Raw genomic sequence first — 16,105 nt, forward strand, 5'->3', positions numbered from 1 at the left:
TGAGTTGCCTGATCTTCAGAGGCTTTTTTTCTTTTAAAGGCAAAAAAAATGCTTTTAAAAGAAAACAAAAGCCTCTGATGATTAGGCAACTCAGCTGGGATCGTCAGAACCCTTTAAAAGCATGTTTTTTTAAATGCTTTTAAATAAAAAAAAATAAAGTTAGCCACGCCCACCCAGTCACATTACCCCCCCAAGCCACACCCACAGAACCGGTAGTAACAAATTTTACATTTCACCCCTGGCCTGCTCGCTACTGAATCTTGAACGTTATCAAATGTTCTATCTCGTGTTTAGCCCCGTATCATTTATTCATGCTGGTCAGGAATTATGGAACTTAACAAATCCAATTCATATCAAGAGTTGTAGTTAAAGAAGATTATCCTAAGCAGGAACATTCAGAAAACCATACAACCAAGTGAGAATTACCTTGGAGTAAAACTTTTTACAATTTGGCTTTGTTGCGGCCAATCCATTTTGAGCCGGAACATTGGAGTTTCCCAAATGGTAGGTCAGCGCTTGAACAAACATTCACTTCATTTAAAAAAAAAAATCAAAATATTAATCACTGCTGATTAATTGTGTCTGCATTTCCCAGCAATTCTCATCTTTCAAGAATCATAACGTGATAGGAAATACCATTCTGTATCTGCATTCTTAACCTTCTTCTTTGCTTCTAGGACCATCGTGGAGTGGCGAGCATCCAACGGTGTTCTTTTGCCACAGAAAGATTTCACTCTTCATTGGAAGCGTGCCTGAATTCCAATAAACAGAAACAAGCAAATAAATTGGTTTCCAGCATTGCAAGAAGAGATTGTGGAAGAGTAGCTAAAGCTTTGTGTAGGATAACCATATACCCTTTCTCCAGGGTGTGGCGTTGGACAAAATTCTGCCAATTCTTTTAACCTGTTAGTCATAATCTGTTTATGCAATTGTTGCAGACCAAAAACATCCTGGTTTTGGAAATTGCACAATATCTGAAACGGTGGATACAGCATGAGGCCTCTTTCTCCAGGAGATGGACTTTCCCCTCTGGGTCTACTCACACGAGGGCCTGACTACTTGCGTAAGCAGCTGGAGATGAGCGGTGGTGGGCGGACGCCGAGTGCCGTAGAGAGGCTGGAAGCTGACAAAGCCAAATATGTCAAATCTCGGCAAGTAATCAATAGCCGTCAAGAGCCAATTCTGCTCAGCCACATTCCCCGGTCTTCCCCATGCTGCAGGAGACCCTTAACCCTTCACCAGCAGAGTGAATTTCCTCAGGGCTTGACAGCAGATCAAGATGGCCTCAGATCCAAGAAGCAGCCCCCTTCTCCTCAGTCCCCCATAGCCCGGCGAGGGGGCAGCAGGCGCCTACTGAGGCCTGATTCACTTGTCATCTACCGTCAAAAACGCGACTCTTCTCTGGTCAACAAGGAGAACAGCAAAGGGTACAACAACCTAATGAAGTGGCTGTTTCAGGGTCCACTGAGAGATGGACCTCACAACTGTTCTTCTTCAAGGAGTCTCTTAGTAGGAGATGGACATCTGGAAGTGACACAAGAAGAGAACTCCATGGTTTGGGTACCTGCAGAGAAGGAGGACACAAGGACTGCAAATTCAGTGGACATGTCTGATGGAGTCATGGGTTGCGAGTCTGAGCCTAGTCAAAAAACCCAGGCCAACTCTCAGCTCAATGTTGACCAGCCCTTTCCTTCCTCGGGCCATTACCAAACAGAAGCCAAGAAACAGCTGACACTGAGTTATTCTCTTCCTCTTTCAGAGAAAGAACGATTCTTTAATTACTGTGGCTTGGACCGGAATTTGGTGGAGGGGCTCGGAATTGAACGCTTCAAACCGGGCAGCTGGGAAGCTGGTTCCTTCTGCATCGGGTCAGCTAGTTCCGAACGTGATGGCCTTTCCTATAACGGGGAGCCCTTGTCTGCTGAAGACCCAAGTGACAAGCTGTCTGCATCGGTCTCTGTTGTTGAGCGGAACGCCCGTGTCATTAAATGGCTTTACAGCTGTCAGCAGGCCCAAACGAGGTCCAAAGAATCTACAGTATGAACTCATGAAGGTCTTGGGGAAGACCAGTTTTGGAGGGAATCATGGCAAGATTCACCATGGGAAACAGAGCAGGGAATAGCAATAGCAATAGCCCTTCGACTTATACACAGGTGAACTGCACTTTCTTTAACAAAGAGTTCGCTGGTTGTGAATCCACGTGCCCCTTTGGGAGACAAACAGAGCATCAGACAGGCTCCTAATCAGCTCAGGCAGCTCCGGTGAGATCAGCAGGGGCGGCGTGGAACGCAGCTGGGCCAGCCAATGAGCCAGAACAGGGGTCTCCAACCTTGGCAACTTTCAGACTTGTGGACTTCAACTCCCAGCTTTGCTGGCTGAGGAACTCTGGTAGTTGAAGTCCACAAGTCTGAAAGTTGCCACGGTTGGAGACCCCTGAGCCAGAAAGTAAGTTATAAATGGATAGCATAGAAGAGCGGTGGGTGGGCAGGCCCAGGGGTGAAATCCAGCAGGTTCTGACAGGTTCTGGAGAACCGGCAGCGGAAATTTTGAGTAGTTCAGAGAACCGGCAAATACCACCTCTGACTGGCCCCAGAGTGGGGTGGGAATGGAGATTTTGCAATATCCATCCCCTGCTATGCCCACCAAGCCACACCACACCCACCAAGCCATGCCCAAAGAACCGGTAGTAAAAAAAATTGGATTTCAGCACTAGGCAGGCCCAACCAGCGATCAGAGCTAAGGGTTCACCCGAACCCTCGCGACCATGCAGCAGCCCACCACTGGACTTATATACCGCTTCGTAGTGCTTTCACAGCTCTCTCTAAGCAGTTTACAGAGTCAGCTTATTGCCCCCAACAATCTGGATCCTCATTTTACCCACCTCGGAAGGATGGAAGGCTGAGTCAACCTTGAGCCTGGTGAGATTCGATCTGCCGAACTGCAGCTAGCAGTCAGCTGAAGTACCCTGCAATACTGCACTCTAACCACTGCGCCACCTTGGCTCCACATTGCCAGATGTTCTCTTTCTCAAAGGAATACTGTTAAGAGCCAGTTGGTCTTGAACTTTTGTTGATTTTTTTCCCCAGTGATGGCTACGTAATAATGATTCATTACCATACTGAGGATTCTGAGAATTGAAATCTAACAGAGGCGGAGGACCTCAGATAGAAAAATATTCCCTTGGCAATAAGGATACAGTTTCCAGGACTAATTTAAGGACTACAAATTCTTGCTGCCATCCAGAGTCCGAGGAATACGTTTTCCTTTCTTTCCTCATTGATTGAGAGCCAGCCATTGTGATGCAGCAGAGAACACCGGAAGAATTGGTGCCAATCTCTTCTCGCCTATGAAGTTTCTTAAAGTGGAAGGTTAGGTTTACTTCAGGGGTCTCCAACCTTGGCACCTTTAAGACTTGTGGACTTCAACTCCCAGAGTTCCTCAGCCAGCAAAGCTGGCTGAGGAACTCTGGGAGTTGTAGTCCACAAGTCTTAAAGGTGCCAAGGTTGGAGACCCCTGGTTTACCTAGCTAGTGTACCTTTTCTACGAGGTTGTTGTATATCCTGATATCCTGCCAACAAACAACCCCTGTGTACTTTGGCTGGTTGAGTTATTAATCATTGCTTATTTAGGCCTCTAACAAAGTGCTGAGCTCTAAGGAATTTCCACTCCTGTTGGCAGAATTATCTGAATGTAGTTCTACATTGAATCATCCGAGGTTCCTTTTTTCAGATAGCTTGGTTCAAGTCCAGGGTGCTTGGCTCTTCCTTTATGTCGAAGCCTGTATGACTTGCTTCACTGTGCTGCAAGAGGATTCTGCTTCCCAGTGTTTGTAATTAAAAAAAAAAAGTTGTTGATACGCTTGTCTGCCTTTGCTCAATACCAACCAACTTTTGGAAAATAGCATCTTGAGGGGGGTTCAGCTAATGTCAGGCTGGATGAATAGAATAGAATAGAATAGAATTTTATTGGCCAAGTGTGATTGGACACACAAGGAATTTGTCTTGGTGCATATGCTCTGAATGTACATAAAAGAAAAGATACTTTCATCAAGGTACAACACTTGCAACACTTAATGATAGTCATAGGGTACAAATTTAACACTTAATGATTTTATGAGTTTTACAATGTGGATTTTTAATGCTGTAAATCTCCCAGAGTCACCATGTGCGGTTCTATAAATTTGATTAATAGATAAATGAATTTATTTTCTGGTCTGGGAGAAGCACTAGGCAGCCACAGAACCCAACCCTTGAATTTGGTAAAGTGGGGGAAAAGGATGCATGTACTTCTGGAAAACTGGAATTATTTCTAGGGGAGGTCTGAGGATTTTATTCAGCTGTATTTCCTTCTGTTTGGACCGTTGGCTTCTTTGATGATTGGAAGAATCAAAAAAAGACTCTCTGAGGATCCTTCCATACCTCCTCTGCTTCTAATCTTTAATCACAATTTGAAATGTACCCTATTGCATTTCTTGCAGCTTTGAGAATAAGGAACAAAAATCTCTAGCCCACGCAGCAACACAATTCTCCCTTCCCCTCCATAAAACAGGGAAGGGGATAAATATATCAACACAAAAAAGTAGGAATATAATCACAACTCTTGTCAATTTCATCCCTGCTTCATTGGGGAGCTGGGGGAGGATGCAAAGCTATTAAACACCCATTACCCTTTATGGACTCATTAGAGTAGGGGAAGTACAAATAGCAATAGCATCTAGGCTTATAGCCCACCACATAGCGCTTTACAGGGCTCTCTGAAGAGTTTACGATGTAAGCATTATTTGCACATTGTCCACAACAATCTGGATTCTCAATCTGGAAGGCTTGAGCCCAGGGGTGAAATGCTCACGGTTCAGACCGGATTGCCTGATCTGGTAGCGATGATGGTGGGTGGTTCGGAGAACCGGTAGCAAAAATCACTGCCCCCACTCATGCCCAGCTGAGCCGCACGATCATCAGAGGGTTGTTTTTTTTTACTTTTAAAAGCATTTTTTCTTTGGCTGAAAAAATGCTTTTAAAGTAAAAAAAAAAGCCTCTGACGATCGCGCAGCTCAGCTGGGATCGTCTCAGGCTTTTAAAAGCATTTTTCTACAACCTCTTTGGCCGAAGAGGTTTTAAAGTGAAAAAAAAAAAGTTGGCCACATCCACCCAGTCACATTACCCACCCACCCCACCAAACCACGCCCACAGAACCGGTAGTAACAAATTTTACATTTCACCACTGCTTGAGCCCCATCAGGATCAAACTTCAAGCTATGGGCAGAGTTTGCTTGCAATACGGCACTTTAAGCATTGCACCACCTTATAAATAGCCAGGAGAAGGGAAGACACACAAATTCTGCCTGTAGAGAAATGACTTGCCCCGGGTCTGGAGTCTCTTCAAGGCTCCCCAGTTTCCAGCGAAAAACTGATTTCACAGCTTTTTTAAGAATTTCACAACAGAGCTGCCAAAAAAAAACCAAGTCAGGCGTAAAGGTGTGGAGATGATCTGGGAGTTGTCTAATATCCTTTGTAGTGTAGGAAGTTAGCACCCACCCCTCTCCTAGAAGAATGAAATATTTTAGAAAAAATTAAAAAGGGCAGAATATTATATTTCCCTGGATGAGAAATGGAGAAACATGTTTTAAGGACAAAGCAGCTCCCTGCAGCTTCCTGCCTCCCCCCACCTTTGTCAATGGGCCAGAGACAGAAACTCATTCTCCCCACCTTTGTCAATGGGACCATCATCTGCAACACAATAGGACCCATCTAGCAACAGAAACTCACCACATGGCACCTGGGAAGATTACATCAGCCAGCAAGGCTAGCTAAGACCCCCACTCCCTGGGAGTCTGACAACCAATCAGGATACTCTTCCTGTGCCCCAGGAAGTTCAAAGCTCAGAGAAAGCATAAAACCAAGGCACGCTCAGTATCTTCGCCCTTTTCTGTTCAGGAACTCAAACCATGTGAACCTGTCCACCATTAAACCATCTTTCCAAGCAGTCTCCATGTTTCCAGTGTCTTTTTCCCCACTTGGAACTGAACCCAGATGGACATTTCTTCCAACAAGATGTCATACATTATTATGGCATCAGCTTGTGAAAGGTGAAGTCTTATTTTAGAAATAGTGTGCTTGTAAAGATCTTATATGCATTCTAAGGCAATTGATACTTTCCATCGAATGCCCATGAAAAAGTACAGCCTACGTGTGATGAATGCTGCCTGACAAACTCTGAATTCTTGCTCTGCAGAAAGTTAACAAGGTTTTAATTTTGGATGGCAGTCTGTCTGTTGCCACCATGTGGCAGCTAGATGTATCACAAACCTTTTATACAAAAAAAACCCTACATTTACTCTGAATAGGCAATTTATTCTAGCACAGCCTATTCCGTGAAAATAGAAGATTCCATTAAAATGAACAATTGAAGCGACATTTCCAAACCTTATCATTGCCAGCCTGTATTTCAAATGTGTGAGCATGGTCAGTTGCAAGAGCCAAAGACACTGTTTGTCCTTTAGGAACCCTACTTTAATGTCATGCCTTCCCCCTTAGTGAGCAAAAACATAATATTGAATCTGCAACAGAGGTGCTATTCAGCAGTTTCTGACCAGTTCTGGAGAACCGGTAGCGGAAATTTTGAGTAGTTCAGAGAACCAGTAAATACCACCTCTCACTGGCCCCTCCCCCATCTATTCTCTGCCTCCTGAGTCCCAGCTGATCGGGAGGAAATGGGGATTTTGCAGTAACCTTCCCCTGCCACACCCACCAAACCAAGCCATGCCCACCAAACCACAACCACTGAACCGGTAGTAAAAAAATTTGAAACCCACCACTGCCCTGATCTATGAACTTACATTTTCATGACATAAAAGACAGTAATCAATCTGAAGCTATTTCTGGCTCTTAAAGTATTTAATTTTCAACACACTTAAACATTACTCAGAACAGACAGGGAAGGAGGAAAAAGAGAAGCAGAGGACACCATGTTTGAACAGAAGCCTCTTCTTGAGCACTAGAAACGCTAGATAGGTACCTAAAACATCCTAACACATGAGGATGTTTTCAATGATAGTCATCAGCAAAGATCCAAAGAAAAATGATGCTGTTAATGAGGTAGTTGTGGCCAATGTCTGCTTGGTGTATGGACTGAAAGTTCTGCAGAGAACCACTGAATTCATATGCAGATAGCAGGGGTGGGTTCGACTTACCTTTACTACCGGTTCACAATGGGGGTGTGCGCGCTTGCTTGCTTTGCTTATGCGCATGTGCTTCTATGCATGCGCAGAAGCTTCTACGCATATGCAGATCACCAAATATGATATCAGAGCAGGTGGGCGGGACCTCCCGCCATTTTTACTACCGGTTCACAAGAACCGGAGAGAACTGGGAGCAACCGTGGTAGCCGTGGTAGCTCAGGCTGTAAGAAGCCTGTTATTAAAACACAGCAGCCTGCAATTACTGCAGGTTCAAGCCCGGCCCAAGGTTGACTCAGCCTTCCATCCTTTATAAGGTAGGTAAAATGAGGACCCAGATTGTTGGGGGGGCAATAAGTTGACTTTGTAAATATACAAATAGAATGAGACTATTGTCTTATACACTGTAAGCCGCCCTGAGTCTTCGGAGAAGGGCGGGATATAAATGTAAATTAAAAAAAAAACCCACCACTAGTAGATAGTCTTACACAGCATGACAAACCAGCACTGTGTGAATCCAGGGATATTATCTTCGTTAAAAAATGGTGCCAGCTTTAAGAGAAACATTTTGAGAGTGGAGATCCATAAGATAAGAGTTGTCAATCTTTCAATCCTTCAGTCTTTCTGTTGATGATTTGGGTCATAGAAGACAACACTCTCATTAGATACTTGAAGCTTTATTTTTTTTTTCCCCATCTGCCAGCTGCACCATTAGTCAGATTTGGCCTGAGTGATTGGAGACTAATTATTTCCTGAAAGTCACCTGTTGCCCATGTGTGTTGCTGGAGGAAAAACATTTTGTCCAGTAAGATAGAGGTGCCAGGAATAAGTGAAGTTTGTAGGAGAATCTTAGACACTCTATGCTGTAGTAAGTTTTGCAGCCTGAATTCTCTCTTATTCCACATATTTAGCCAAATGAATTTCCAATCTGTTTTACTTGACACGTTTTAGTATTATAATCAGGGGTAAAATCCAGCAGGTTCTGACAGGTTCTGGAGAAACGGTAGCGGAAATTTTGAGTAGTTTGGAGAACCAGCAAATACCACCTCTGGCTGGCCCCAGAGTGGGGTGGGAATGGAGATTTTGCAGTATCCTTCTTCTCCCACGCCCACCAAGCCACGCTCACCAAGCCACACCATACCCACCAAGCCACGCCCACAGAACCAGTAGTAAAAAAATTTGGATTTCACCACTGGTTACAATCCTTGTCCACCTGAACTACTAGCTTACCTAAGTTCTGATGAACCTAGAAAACTATCTCATCCTGGTTTGGGACCTGTCTTCCATTATAATGCCCCAGCCCAATTTCAGAATGATCTGAAATCATCTTCAAACCAGCCAACCTTAAAACAGGATTTTACACTGGAATTTTCTCAAGCCCTGCTAAGAAATACCAGAGATTGAACTGGAGACTTTGTTTGCATACAAAGGCATGCACTTTGCCTCATAACTGTGTCCAACAGGGATAAAGGAAACTCCCTAAGATCAAACAGCCTTTAATCGTTGGTGCTTGGTACCGTCTATGTTGTTTACAACAGCTTTTCAGGGCTTTAGATTTTTTTCCAGCCATTCCTAAGGTGCCAGGAATTGAACTTCAGCTCTGGATGAGATGGGCGGCACATAAATCCTATAAATAAGTAAACAAACTTGGAGATTACTGGAAAACAGAATTTCCAGCCTCTAACAGCACTGCAAACACCAGCACCTCTAAGATCCCCTCGGCAAGCTCGGAATGCTATTATGGATTATTGGAAAGTGCCTCCATGCACAGATTTAACTACTTTTAGTCGCCAACATTTGCATCGTACTTTTCTTGGTGTAAAGACTTGGAATTTCCATGCATGGAGTTCTCCCGTTTTATCATCCTGTGAGATCTCTTGCACAGGTCACATCATGGCTGAGCGGGGATCTGCATCCAGGTCTTCTCCATCCAAGTCTTATCAATTGCAGCAGGTTATCGCAGAATCAGCTTGTAGACTGATATAGACTGGACTCTTGGATGAATCGTTCTGCGACAGTTGCTTTCCTAGAAAGTCATTCTTGGTGCCATCAAAGTAGGTGAATGTGGAAAGAGAGAAGGAGATGCTCGTTTTTTTGATAGGCAGCAGTCTCTGGCAAGGGAGATTTTCCTAACTGTCCATTAGCAGAATTATTCTAAGGACAATCTTATAAGGAGAAAAGGAGAAAAGTGGAATGAAGGCATCAGAGAGACACACTCTGGGAAGGCTTCATAAAGTTGTTGTCCTAAACTGGGCTCTCCAACCTTTGTAACTTTAAGGCTTGTGGACTTCAACTCCCAGAGTTCCTCAGCCAGCAAAGCTGGCTGAGGAACTCTGGGAGTTGAAGTCCACAAACCTTAAAGTTACTAAGGTTGGAGACCCCTGTCCTAAACAACATCCATATCTGGAACTGAATATTTCACATTAAGCCCAGCACTTTTTTTTCAAAAAGCTGTTGGAAAATATTAAAACATATTGTTATCGCTGAGAAAGCGTCACTCACTCAAAGTCCTCCATTTCTGTGTCTTTCCTAGTTACTTTTGGGGATATTCTTGTTCTTCAGCTCAGCCAGTTTGTTGGTTACGAAGCTCCACTTGAAGGCCACACCTTCAGCTTCTCGGAGATCATTGTCGTGGCCAAGGTCACTGACTTCCTCAGCTGGCATCACCCCAGAACCCCCACTGCCCTCAACCCTTTCTTCGCTGGGGTCCACCTTGGCAGTAATTTTTTCCAAAGCTGAAGTTTTCTGCCACTTAGTAGCAAAGACATCCCAAAGGCCAGCGGTCTTCTTCTCAGCTGTTTCTTCTGCTGGCTTTGCAGCTAGAGGGCTGAAAGGAGAAAAGGATTTAGGCAAGGAGAGGCATTAAAACTGCATTGGATAGTGTGTTACCACTATAAGTCCGGAGGTGGGTTTCAGCAGGTTCTGACCAGTTCTGGAGAACCGGTAGTAAAAATTCTGACTTGCCCTGCCCCCATCTATTCTCTGCCCCCCAAGTCCCAGCTGATGGGGAGGAAATGGAGATTTTGCAGTATCCTTCCCCTGGATTGGGAAGGGAATGGAGATTTTACAGTATCCTTCTCCTGCCACGCCCACTAAGTCACACCCACAGTACCGGTAGTAAAAAAATTTGAAACCCACCTCTGTATAAATCCCCCAAATAAAATCAGAAGCACAAGATCTGGCCAAGCCAGATCTTCAGTTTGCTCTTAGTGGAAACGAAACTACAGTGAAAGATTCTCCTGTCCATCGCGCCCGACTCATCTCCATTTCTTGGCCAAGTGGAAATGGCTCACCAGAATTTCAGACGTAGGTTTTCCCAGCTCTTCCCGAGAATGATGGAAATTGAAATGGATGTTGCTCATGTAAAATATATTTCTCTGACCTTCCCTAAAACAATATTGTAGTAACTGATTTGGTTTCATAGGAGATGCTTAGCTAAACTATCAGAGATGGAATGTACAGTTAAAAAAAAGAACCTATTGTGTTAAATTGGAAACTATATGGAAATGTGACCTTAATCCTACACAGTCTTGCATTAACATTAGCACATAACAATCCTAAAGAATGTAAGGCTGATACAGTGCTATCTGGACCATATCTTGAGGTTGGCACAGGGGTGAAATCCAGCAGGTTCTGACAGGTTCTGAAGAACCGGTAGTGGAAATTTTGAGCAGTTCGGAGAACCGGCAAATACCACCTCTGGCTGGCCCCAGAGTGGGGTGGGAATGGGGATTTTGCAGTATCCTTCCCCTGGAGTGGGGTGGGAATGGAAATTTTGCAGTATGTTTCACTCGCCACGCCCACCAAGCCACGCCCACCAAGCCACACCATGCCCACCAAGCCACGCCCACAGAACCGGTAATAAAAAAATTTGGATTTCACCACTGGGTTGGCATTGTTTGGGAACCTACCTGTCAGTGTGGTTGTAGTACGATGTGCAAAGGAAGACCTTTCTGATAGTAGGTCTCCCTCTTTTCTTATGTTGTTGCCACTTATGAGTTTTAAATGCCCACTTAATAATTTCCCCAAAGAGCCCTTTTCCCAGTTAGATCTTCACTGTTGTAGCTGCTTTGCTTTCGTAGATTTAATAATTGTAGTTTTTACCATTTGAGCTTTTTAAATGAAGAATGGAGGGTAATGGATACCATAAAAATAAAGAGCATATTTTCTAGGGTTTTTGCATGGCCTGAAGGTTTAGTTTAAACAGCCATTGTAGTTGAACAGCTATAATAAATATGAATGAATGAATGAATGAATGAATGACGACTCTTGGAGGCTGAAGACTCCATTCAACAACAGTGTGCTACATTTTATCTGCCCACTGGAGGGCAGAAGGCCGAAAGGAACAGCTGGCTGATTCTAGCTACGCAAAGAGAAAGAACAAGGTTTGCAGGGACCCTGTTCCGATGGGCACCAGTATGGCTATAGCTATATAGAATAATAGGTTGGAATGGACCTTGGAGATCTTCTAGTCCATCCCCCTGTTTAAACAGGAGATCCTACACAGTGGTGGGTTTCATTTTTTTTTACTACCGGTTCTGTGGGTGTGGCGTGGTGGGCGTGGTATGGCTTGGTGGGCGTGGCTTGGTGGACGTGGCATGGGAAGGATACTGTAAAATCTCCATTCCCTCCCCACTCCAGGGGAAGGTTACTGCAAAATCCCCATTTCCTCCTGATCAGCTCGGACTCAGGAGGCAGAGAATAGATGGGGGCAGTCAGAGGTGGTATTTACTGGTTCTCCGAACTACTCAAAATTTCCGCTACCGGTTCTCCAGAACTGGTCAGAACCTGCTGAAACCCACCTCTGATCCTACACAATTCCAGACAAATGGCTGTCCAGTCTCTTCTTCAAAGCTTCCAGTGATGGAGCACCCACAACTTCCAGAAATAAGCCCTTCCACTGATCGATTGTTCTCACGGTCAGGAAATTTCTTCTTGATTCTAGGTTGAGTCTCTAATGTTCTTCGACCTGTTAACTTCTTGGCTTGCCTTCAAGTGCTTTGGTGAAAAAGCTGACTTTCTCTTCTCTGTGACAGCCCCTTAAATACTGCTATCATATCACCCATAGTCCTTCTCTTTATTACACTAGACGTACTTGATTCCCTTAATCATTCATTGTACAATTTAGCTTCCAGACTCCTTACCATCTTCTCTGCACTTTTTCTAAGGTCTCAATATCATTTTTATATCATGGTGATCAGAACTGAATGGAGTATATCAAGGGTGGTCTCATATTTGTAGGAATTATGACTTCTGCAATAGAGTAGTACATGTCTGGAACACTCTGTTGTTAGTCTCTCTAATCCCCATACCTTTTACTGTAAACTGTCTACTATGGACCTTTCATGTTTCTTAAGAGGTCCCTAAGGGGGCGTGCATAAGTGCACCAGCGTGCCTACCATCCCTGTCCTACTGTTCCCAATTATATGTAATCATTCTATGTGTTTATGGCTATGTTTTGTCTATTTATATCCCATTTTTGGTGCCAATTTTGTGTCCATGTCTATACTGTTACTTGTTTCCTTATACTTGTTGACAAATAAATAAATAAACAAACAAATAAATATTTGTACGTAATTGCAAAAGGATGCAGAAGCATCAACCACCATGAGACAAAAACTAAGCCAACGCTCCTTAACGTTAATCTGGTTTTGCAAGGTGGGCATGGCTAGAAAACAAAACACTTATTTCTAGACAAATATAAGGAAGTTGAAGGCCCAGTGCATTTCCTTCCTGATTCTTTGGGCAACAATAGTTTTCTCTGCCAACTGTAGCCAAGAACAGCTCAGATCAGAAAAACATAAGGAAATGAAACATTCAGGGTAGTTGTGGTTTTGAACGAAGTGCCAAGAATGTGAATTGATTGATGGCTGATATTTTTTGCTTTTTTTGCAGAATCTGGGGCACTCTGAGTTTGGAGGGAGGAATTCTTTTCCATACGTTCCTCTTATGACAATAAAAATGAACAGGCATTCTGGTTAAAGGGGTGGTTCTGTGTACATGCTATCCCTCTAAACAGGGGTGGGCTGCTGGGGTTTGCAGGAGAACCTCTAGCTAAGATTCTGTGCAGTTCGGAAAACCCCCAAATCCCACTCCTGGCTGGTCCAACCTGCCCCACCCCTCCCAGCAGTCCCCATGTGGCCTGTTTTGGATGCAGATAAGTGCAGGGCATGCGCGGAGGCTCGGGGAGGGCAAAATACGGGCCTACCGGAAGTTTGGGAGGGCTGAAAATGGGCCCGTTTCCAGTCTCCATAGGGCCTTCAGAGCCTGGGGAGGCCATTTTCGCCCTCCCGGAGGCTCGACGAAAGCCTCAAGCCCGGGAAGGGCAAAAAGGCTCCCCCCCACACTGTGGTGCAGGAGGCTGACTAGGCCACACCCACCATGGCAGAGAACCCCTTGCTAAAATTTTTGACGCCCACCCCTGCCTCTAAAGCAGTGTTTCCCAACCTTGACAACTTTAAGATATGGGGACTTCGTCCCTCTTACATTTGTCTGACTGGCTGGAGAATTGTGGGAGTCGAAGTCCACATATCTTACAAGTTCTCAAGGTTGAAAATCACCACAAAGAAGATACAAGGTGATTGAACAAAGGTGTATATCTGCCCTATTCAAACAATTTGAGAATTGTAATCAGTTAGCTATCTCTTACTGGTCAGCGGATGGTTCAGGAGCCAGCAACTGATCTTCATCCTCCCGACCAAACAAAGATGACATGGTCCTCCAGCCTTTGACTCCAGCTCCTTGGACCTACATACCAAAAACAGACATTTGGGTTGTGGGTAGACATCATGGAAAGAGGCTTCCTCAGACAAATTTCAGAGTCTTTTCAAATCAAGCATTTGTATGATTGCTTTTCTTTCTGGAGCTGTAATGAATAGTGTGCTGGAACTCTTCAACTCTTCAACCCAACTGCTCAATAAGAATCTATGGAGATTCTCAGCCATCCATGTCAGGGCTGTCCTCGAGGTACTTTTTCAAAAGGCAACTGGACTTTCTTGTTTTTTCCTTGAAGATGTCAGAACTGAAGAAGCTTCTTAGAGGAGAAGCGAACTGTCTTCCATGAAAAAGCAAGAAGATCCAGTTGCCTTTTGAAAAAGCACCTTTAGGATGCTCAGTAAGAGACGAATCTTTTTCTTTGGGCTGAGAAAAAATCTCTGAGATGATGGATAGGTTCTAGGTCAGGTGTGGGTGACCCCTTTGGACCACAAGGGGTTTCTCCATCCCTCTTTTTTTTTTTTGCCTCAAAGTCCCCCAAGATGGTCAACTTCTGAAAACAAGATTGAGAAAAGGGTCTTCTCCAGAGATATTGAACTCAGTAGAAGACATTGGGCTTCTGTAGTGATTTTTGCCTTTTTGCATTATGCGTTCCAGATATTTATTAACTAAATAATGACCTTTTTTTTTTTTTTGCATCACAATTCAAAGGCAGTTTATTTCATTCTGCCTTTCTGATGGTTTCACAACATCTGTTACAACTGGGAAGACCACTGATAATATCCACCTTTGTAATCATTACGATGTCTCTGTTTTTTAACGTTTTGAATAGATTTGCAATACTTTTTCTTTTCAAGTAGGAGACATTCCTTTATTTTATGGCTTCAGTCCTGAAATGTCCTTTATGCAGTGCTGAAATATAAAATTTGTTACAACCGGTTCTGTGGGTGTGGCTTGGTGGGGGGGGGGGTAATGTGACTGGGCGGGTGTGGCCAACTTTTTTTTTTTACTTTTAAAAGCATTTTTTCAGCCAAAGAAAAAATGCTTTTAAAAGTTAAAAAAAACCTCTGATGATCGTGCAACTGGGAATGTGGGGGGGGCAGGGATTTTTGCTACCGGTTCTCCAAACCACCCGCCGTCATCGCTACCAGATCGGGTGATCCAGTCCAAACCGGGAGCATTTTACCCCTGCCTTTATGTCAATATAAATCTGCACCAGAGACAAATTCCTTGTATGTATAATCACACTTGGCCAAATAAAGTATCCAATCCAATCCAATTCAATTCACTACCTGTCCCTTGGATGAAAGCTTCACTTTCACTTAATTTCCCCCCGTTATTCCTTTTTCTAACGTGCTCATGCCAACGAATTTTCATATCAATTGTGTTGTAAATGTTGTACCTTGATGAACGTATCTTTTCTTTTATGTACACTGAGAGCATATGCACCAAGACAAATTCCTTGTGTGTCCAATCACACTTGGCCAATAAAATTCTATTCTATTCTATTCTATTCTATATCATAGGACCGCTACCTCCTATTGGCCCAACTAGCAACTTCTCATTTACAATTTAAATCTGTCTGCACAATCTTTTTTGAAAACCATGCCGATTTTGGAAAAATGTTGATGCATTATTGTTAGTGATAATCCTAGAAATAACAGATTCCCCTCCCCTCAAAGTCCCCTCTTCTCAGTGGCTGAGCCAGCCATTTTGTTCTTGTGTGAGCATAACCTTAGTCGCGGGTTGCTTTTTGTTTGGGCCTCAAAGGTTGCACAGCCATTTTTTTCTGTAATGCAACATTAACTTCAGACATCTAAAAGAGGCTTCAGCTCTTTGGATGAGGACAGTGACCCTTCTTACCCGCCGAGCCAGCTGAGAAACGGAGTTCAGTCCCTCCTCTGACAGCATGATGGAGTCTGTAGTTTCCACCAGTTGAGGATTCTCGCTCTGAAATAAGAAATCATCTTGTTTGTGAGAATTGTTGGTGCAAGAGTAGGCAAACATTTGCTAGGCCAATTCTTGATTACTGCTCGCCTCTCTGGAACCCATACCTTATATCTGATATCAATACAGTTGAGCGTGTCCAAAGGTATTTTATGAGAAGAGTGCTCCACTCCTCCGTAACCAATAAAATACCTTATTCCACCAGACTTGATAGCCTGGGTCTAGAAAAATTGGAACTTCGTCGCCTTCGACAGGACCTGGGTTTAGCTC

The 16,105-nt window shown here is 43.9% G+C and overlaps 2 protein-coding genes across 3 annotated transcripts; one reads left to right on the top strand and one right to left on the bottom strand.

Annotated features, from left to right (window-relative positions):
- Window positions 1-852: 852 nt before the first annotated feature.
- FAM110D (family with sequence similarity 110 member D) lies at window positions 853-6,495 on the top strand. Of its 2 annotated transcripts, none has more exons than XM_058195139.1 (2): window positions 853-3,368; window positions 3,503-6,495. In XM_058195139.1, exon 1 carries the CDS (start codon window positions 994-996, stop codon window positions 2,041-2,043), a length of 1,050 nt encoding a protein of 349 aa, XP_058051122.1. In that variant the 5' UTR covers window positions 853-993; the 3' UTR covers window positions 2,044-3,368; window positions 3,503-6,495. The 2 variants fall into 2 exon arrangements, with proteins under 2 accessions (XP_058051122.1, XP_058051123.1); XM_058195140.1 differs by having other exon boundaries at window positions 853-3,326; window positions 3,495-6,495.
- A 3,075-nt stretch (window positions 6,496-9,570) lies between these two features.
- On the bottom strand, window positions 9,571-15,850 carry C10H1orf232 (chromosome 10 C1orf232 homolog). The gene is made up of 3 exons (XM_058195146.1): window positions 15,752-15,850; window positions 13,824-13,921; window positions 9,571-10,001 (listed from the first exon to the last, which is right to left on the bottom strand). The coding sequence occupies exons 1-3, from the start codon at window positions 15,797-15,799 to the stop codon at window positions 9,704-9,706; spliced, it is 444 nt and encodes a 147-aa protein (XP_058051129.1). The 5' UTR covers window positions 15,800-15,850; the 3' UTR covers window positions 9,571-9,703.
- Between the last annotated feature and the right edge of the window lie 255 nt (window positions 15,851-16,105).

The sequence above is a fragment of the Ahaetulla prasina genome, chromosome 10 (genome assembly GCF_028640845.1).
Source record: "Ahaetulla prasina isolate Xishuangbanna chromosome 10, ASM2864084v1, whole genome shotgun sequence".
Lineage (NCBI taxonomy): Eukaryota > Metazoa > Chordata > Lepidosauria > Squamata > Colubridae > Ahaetulla > Ahaetulla prasina.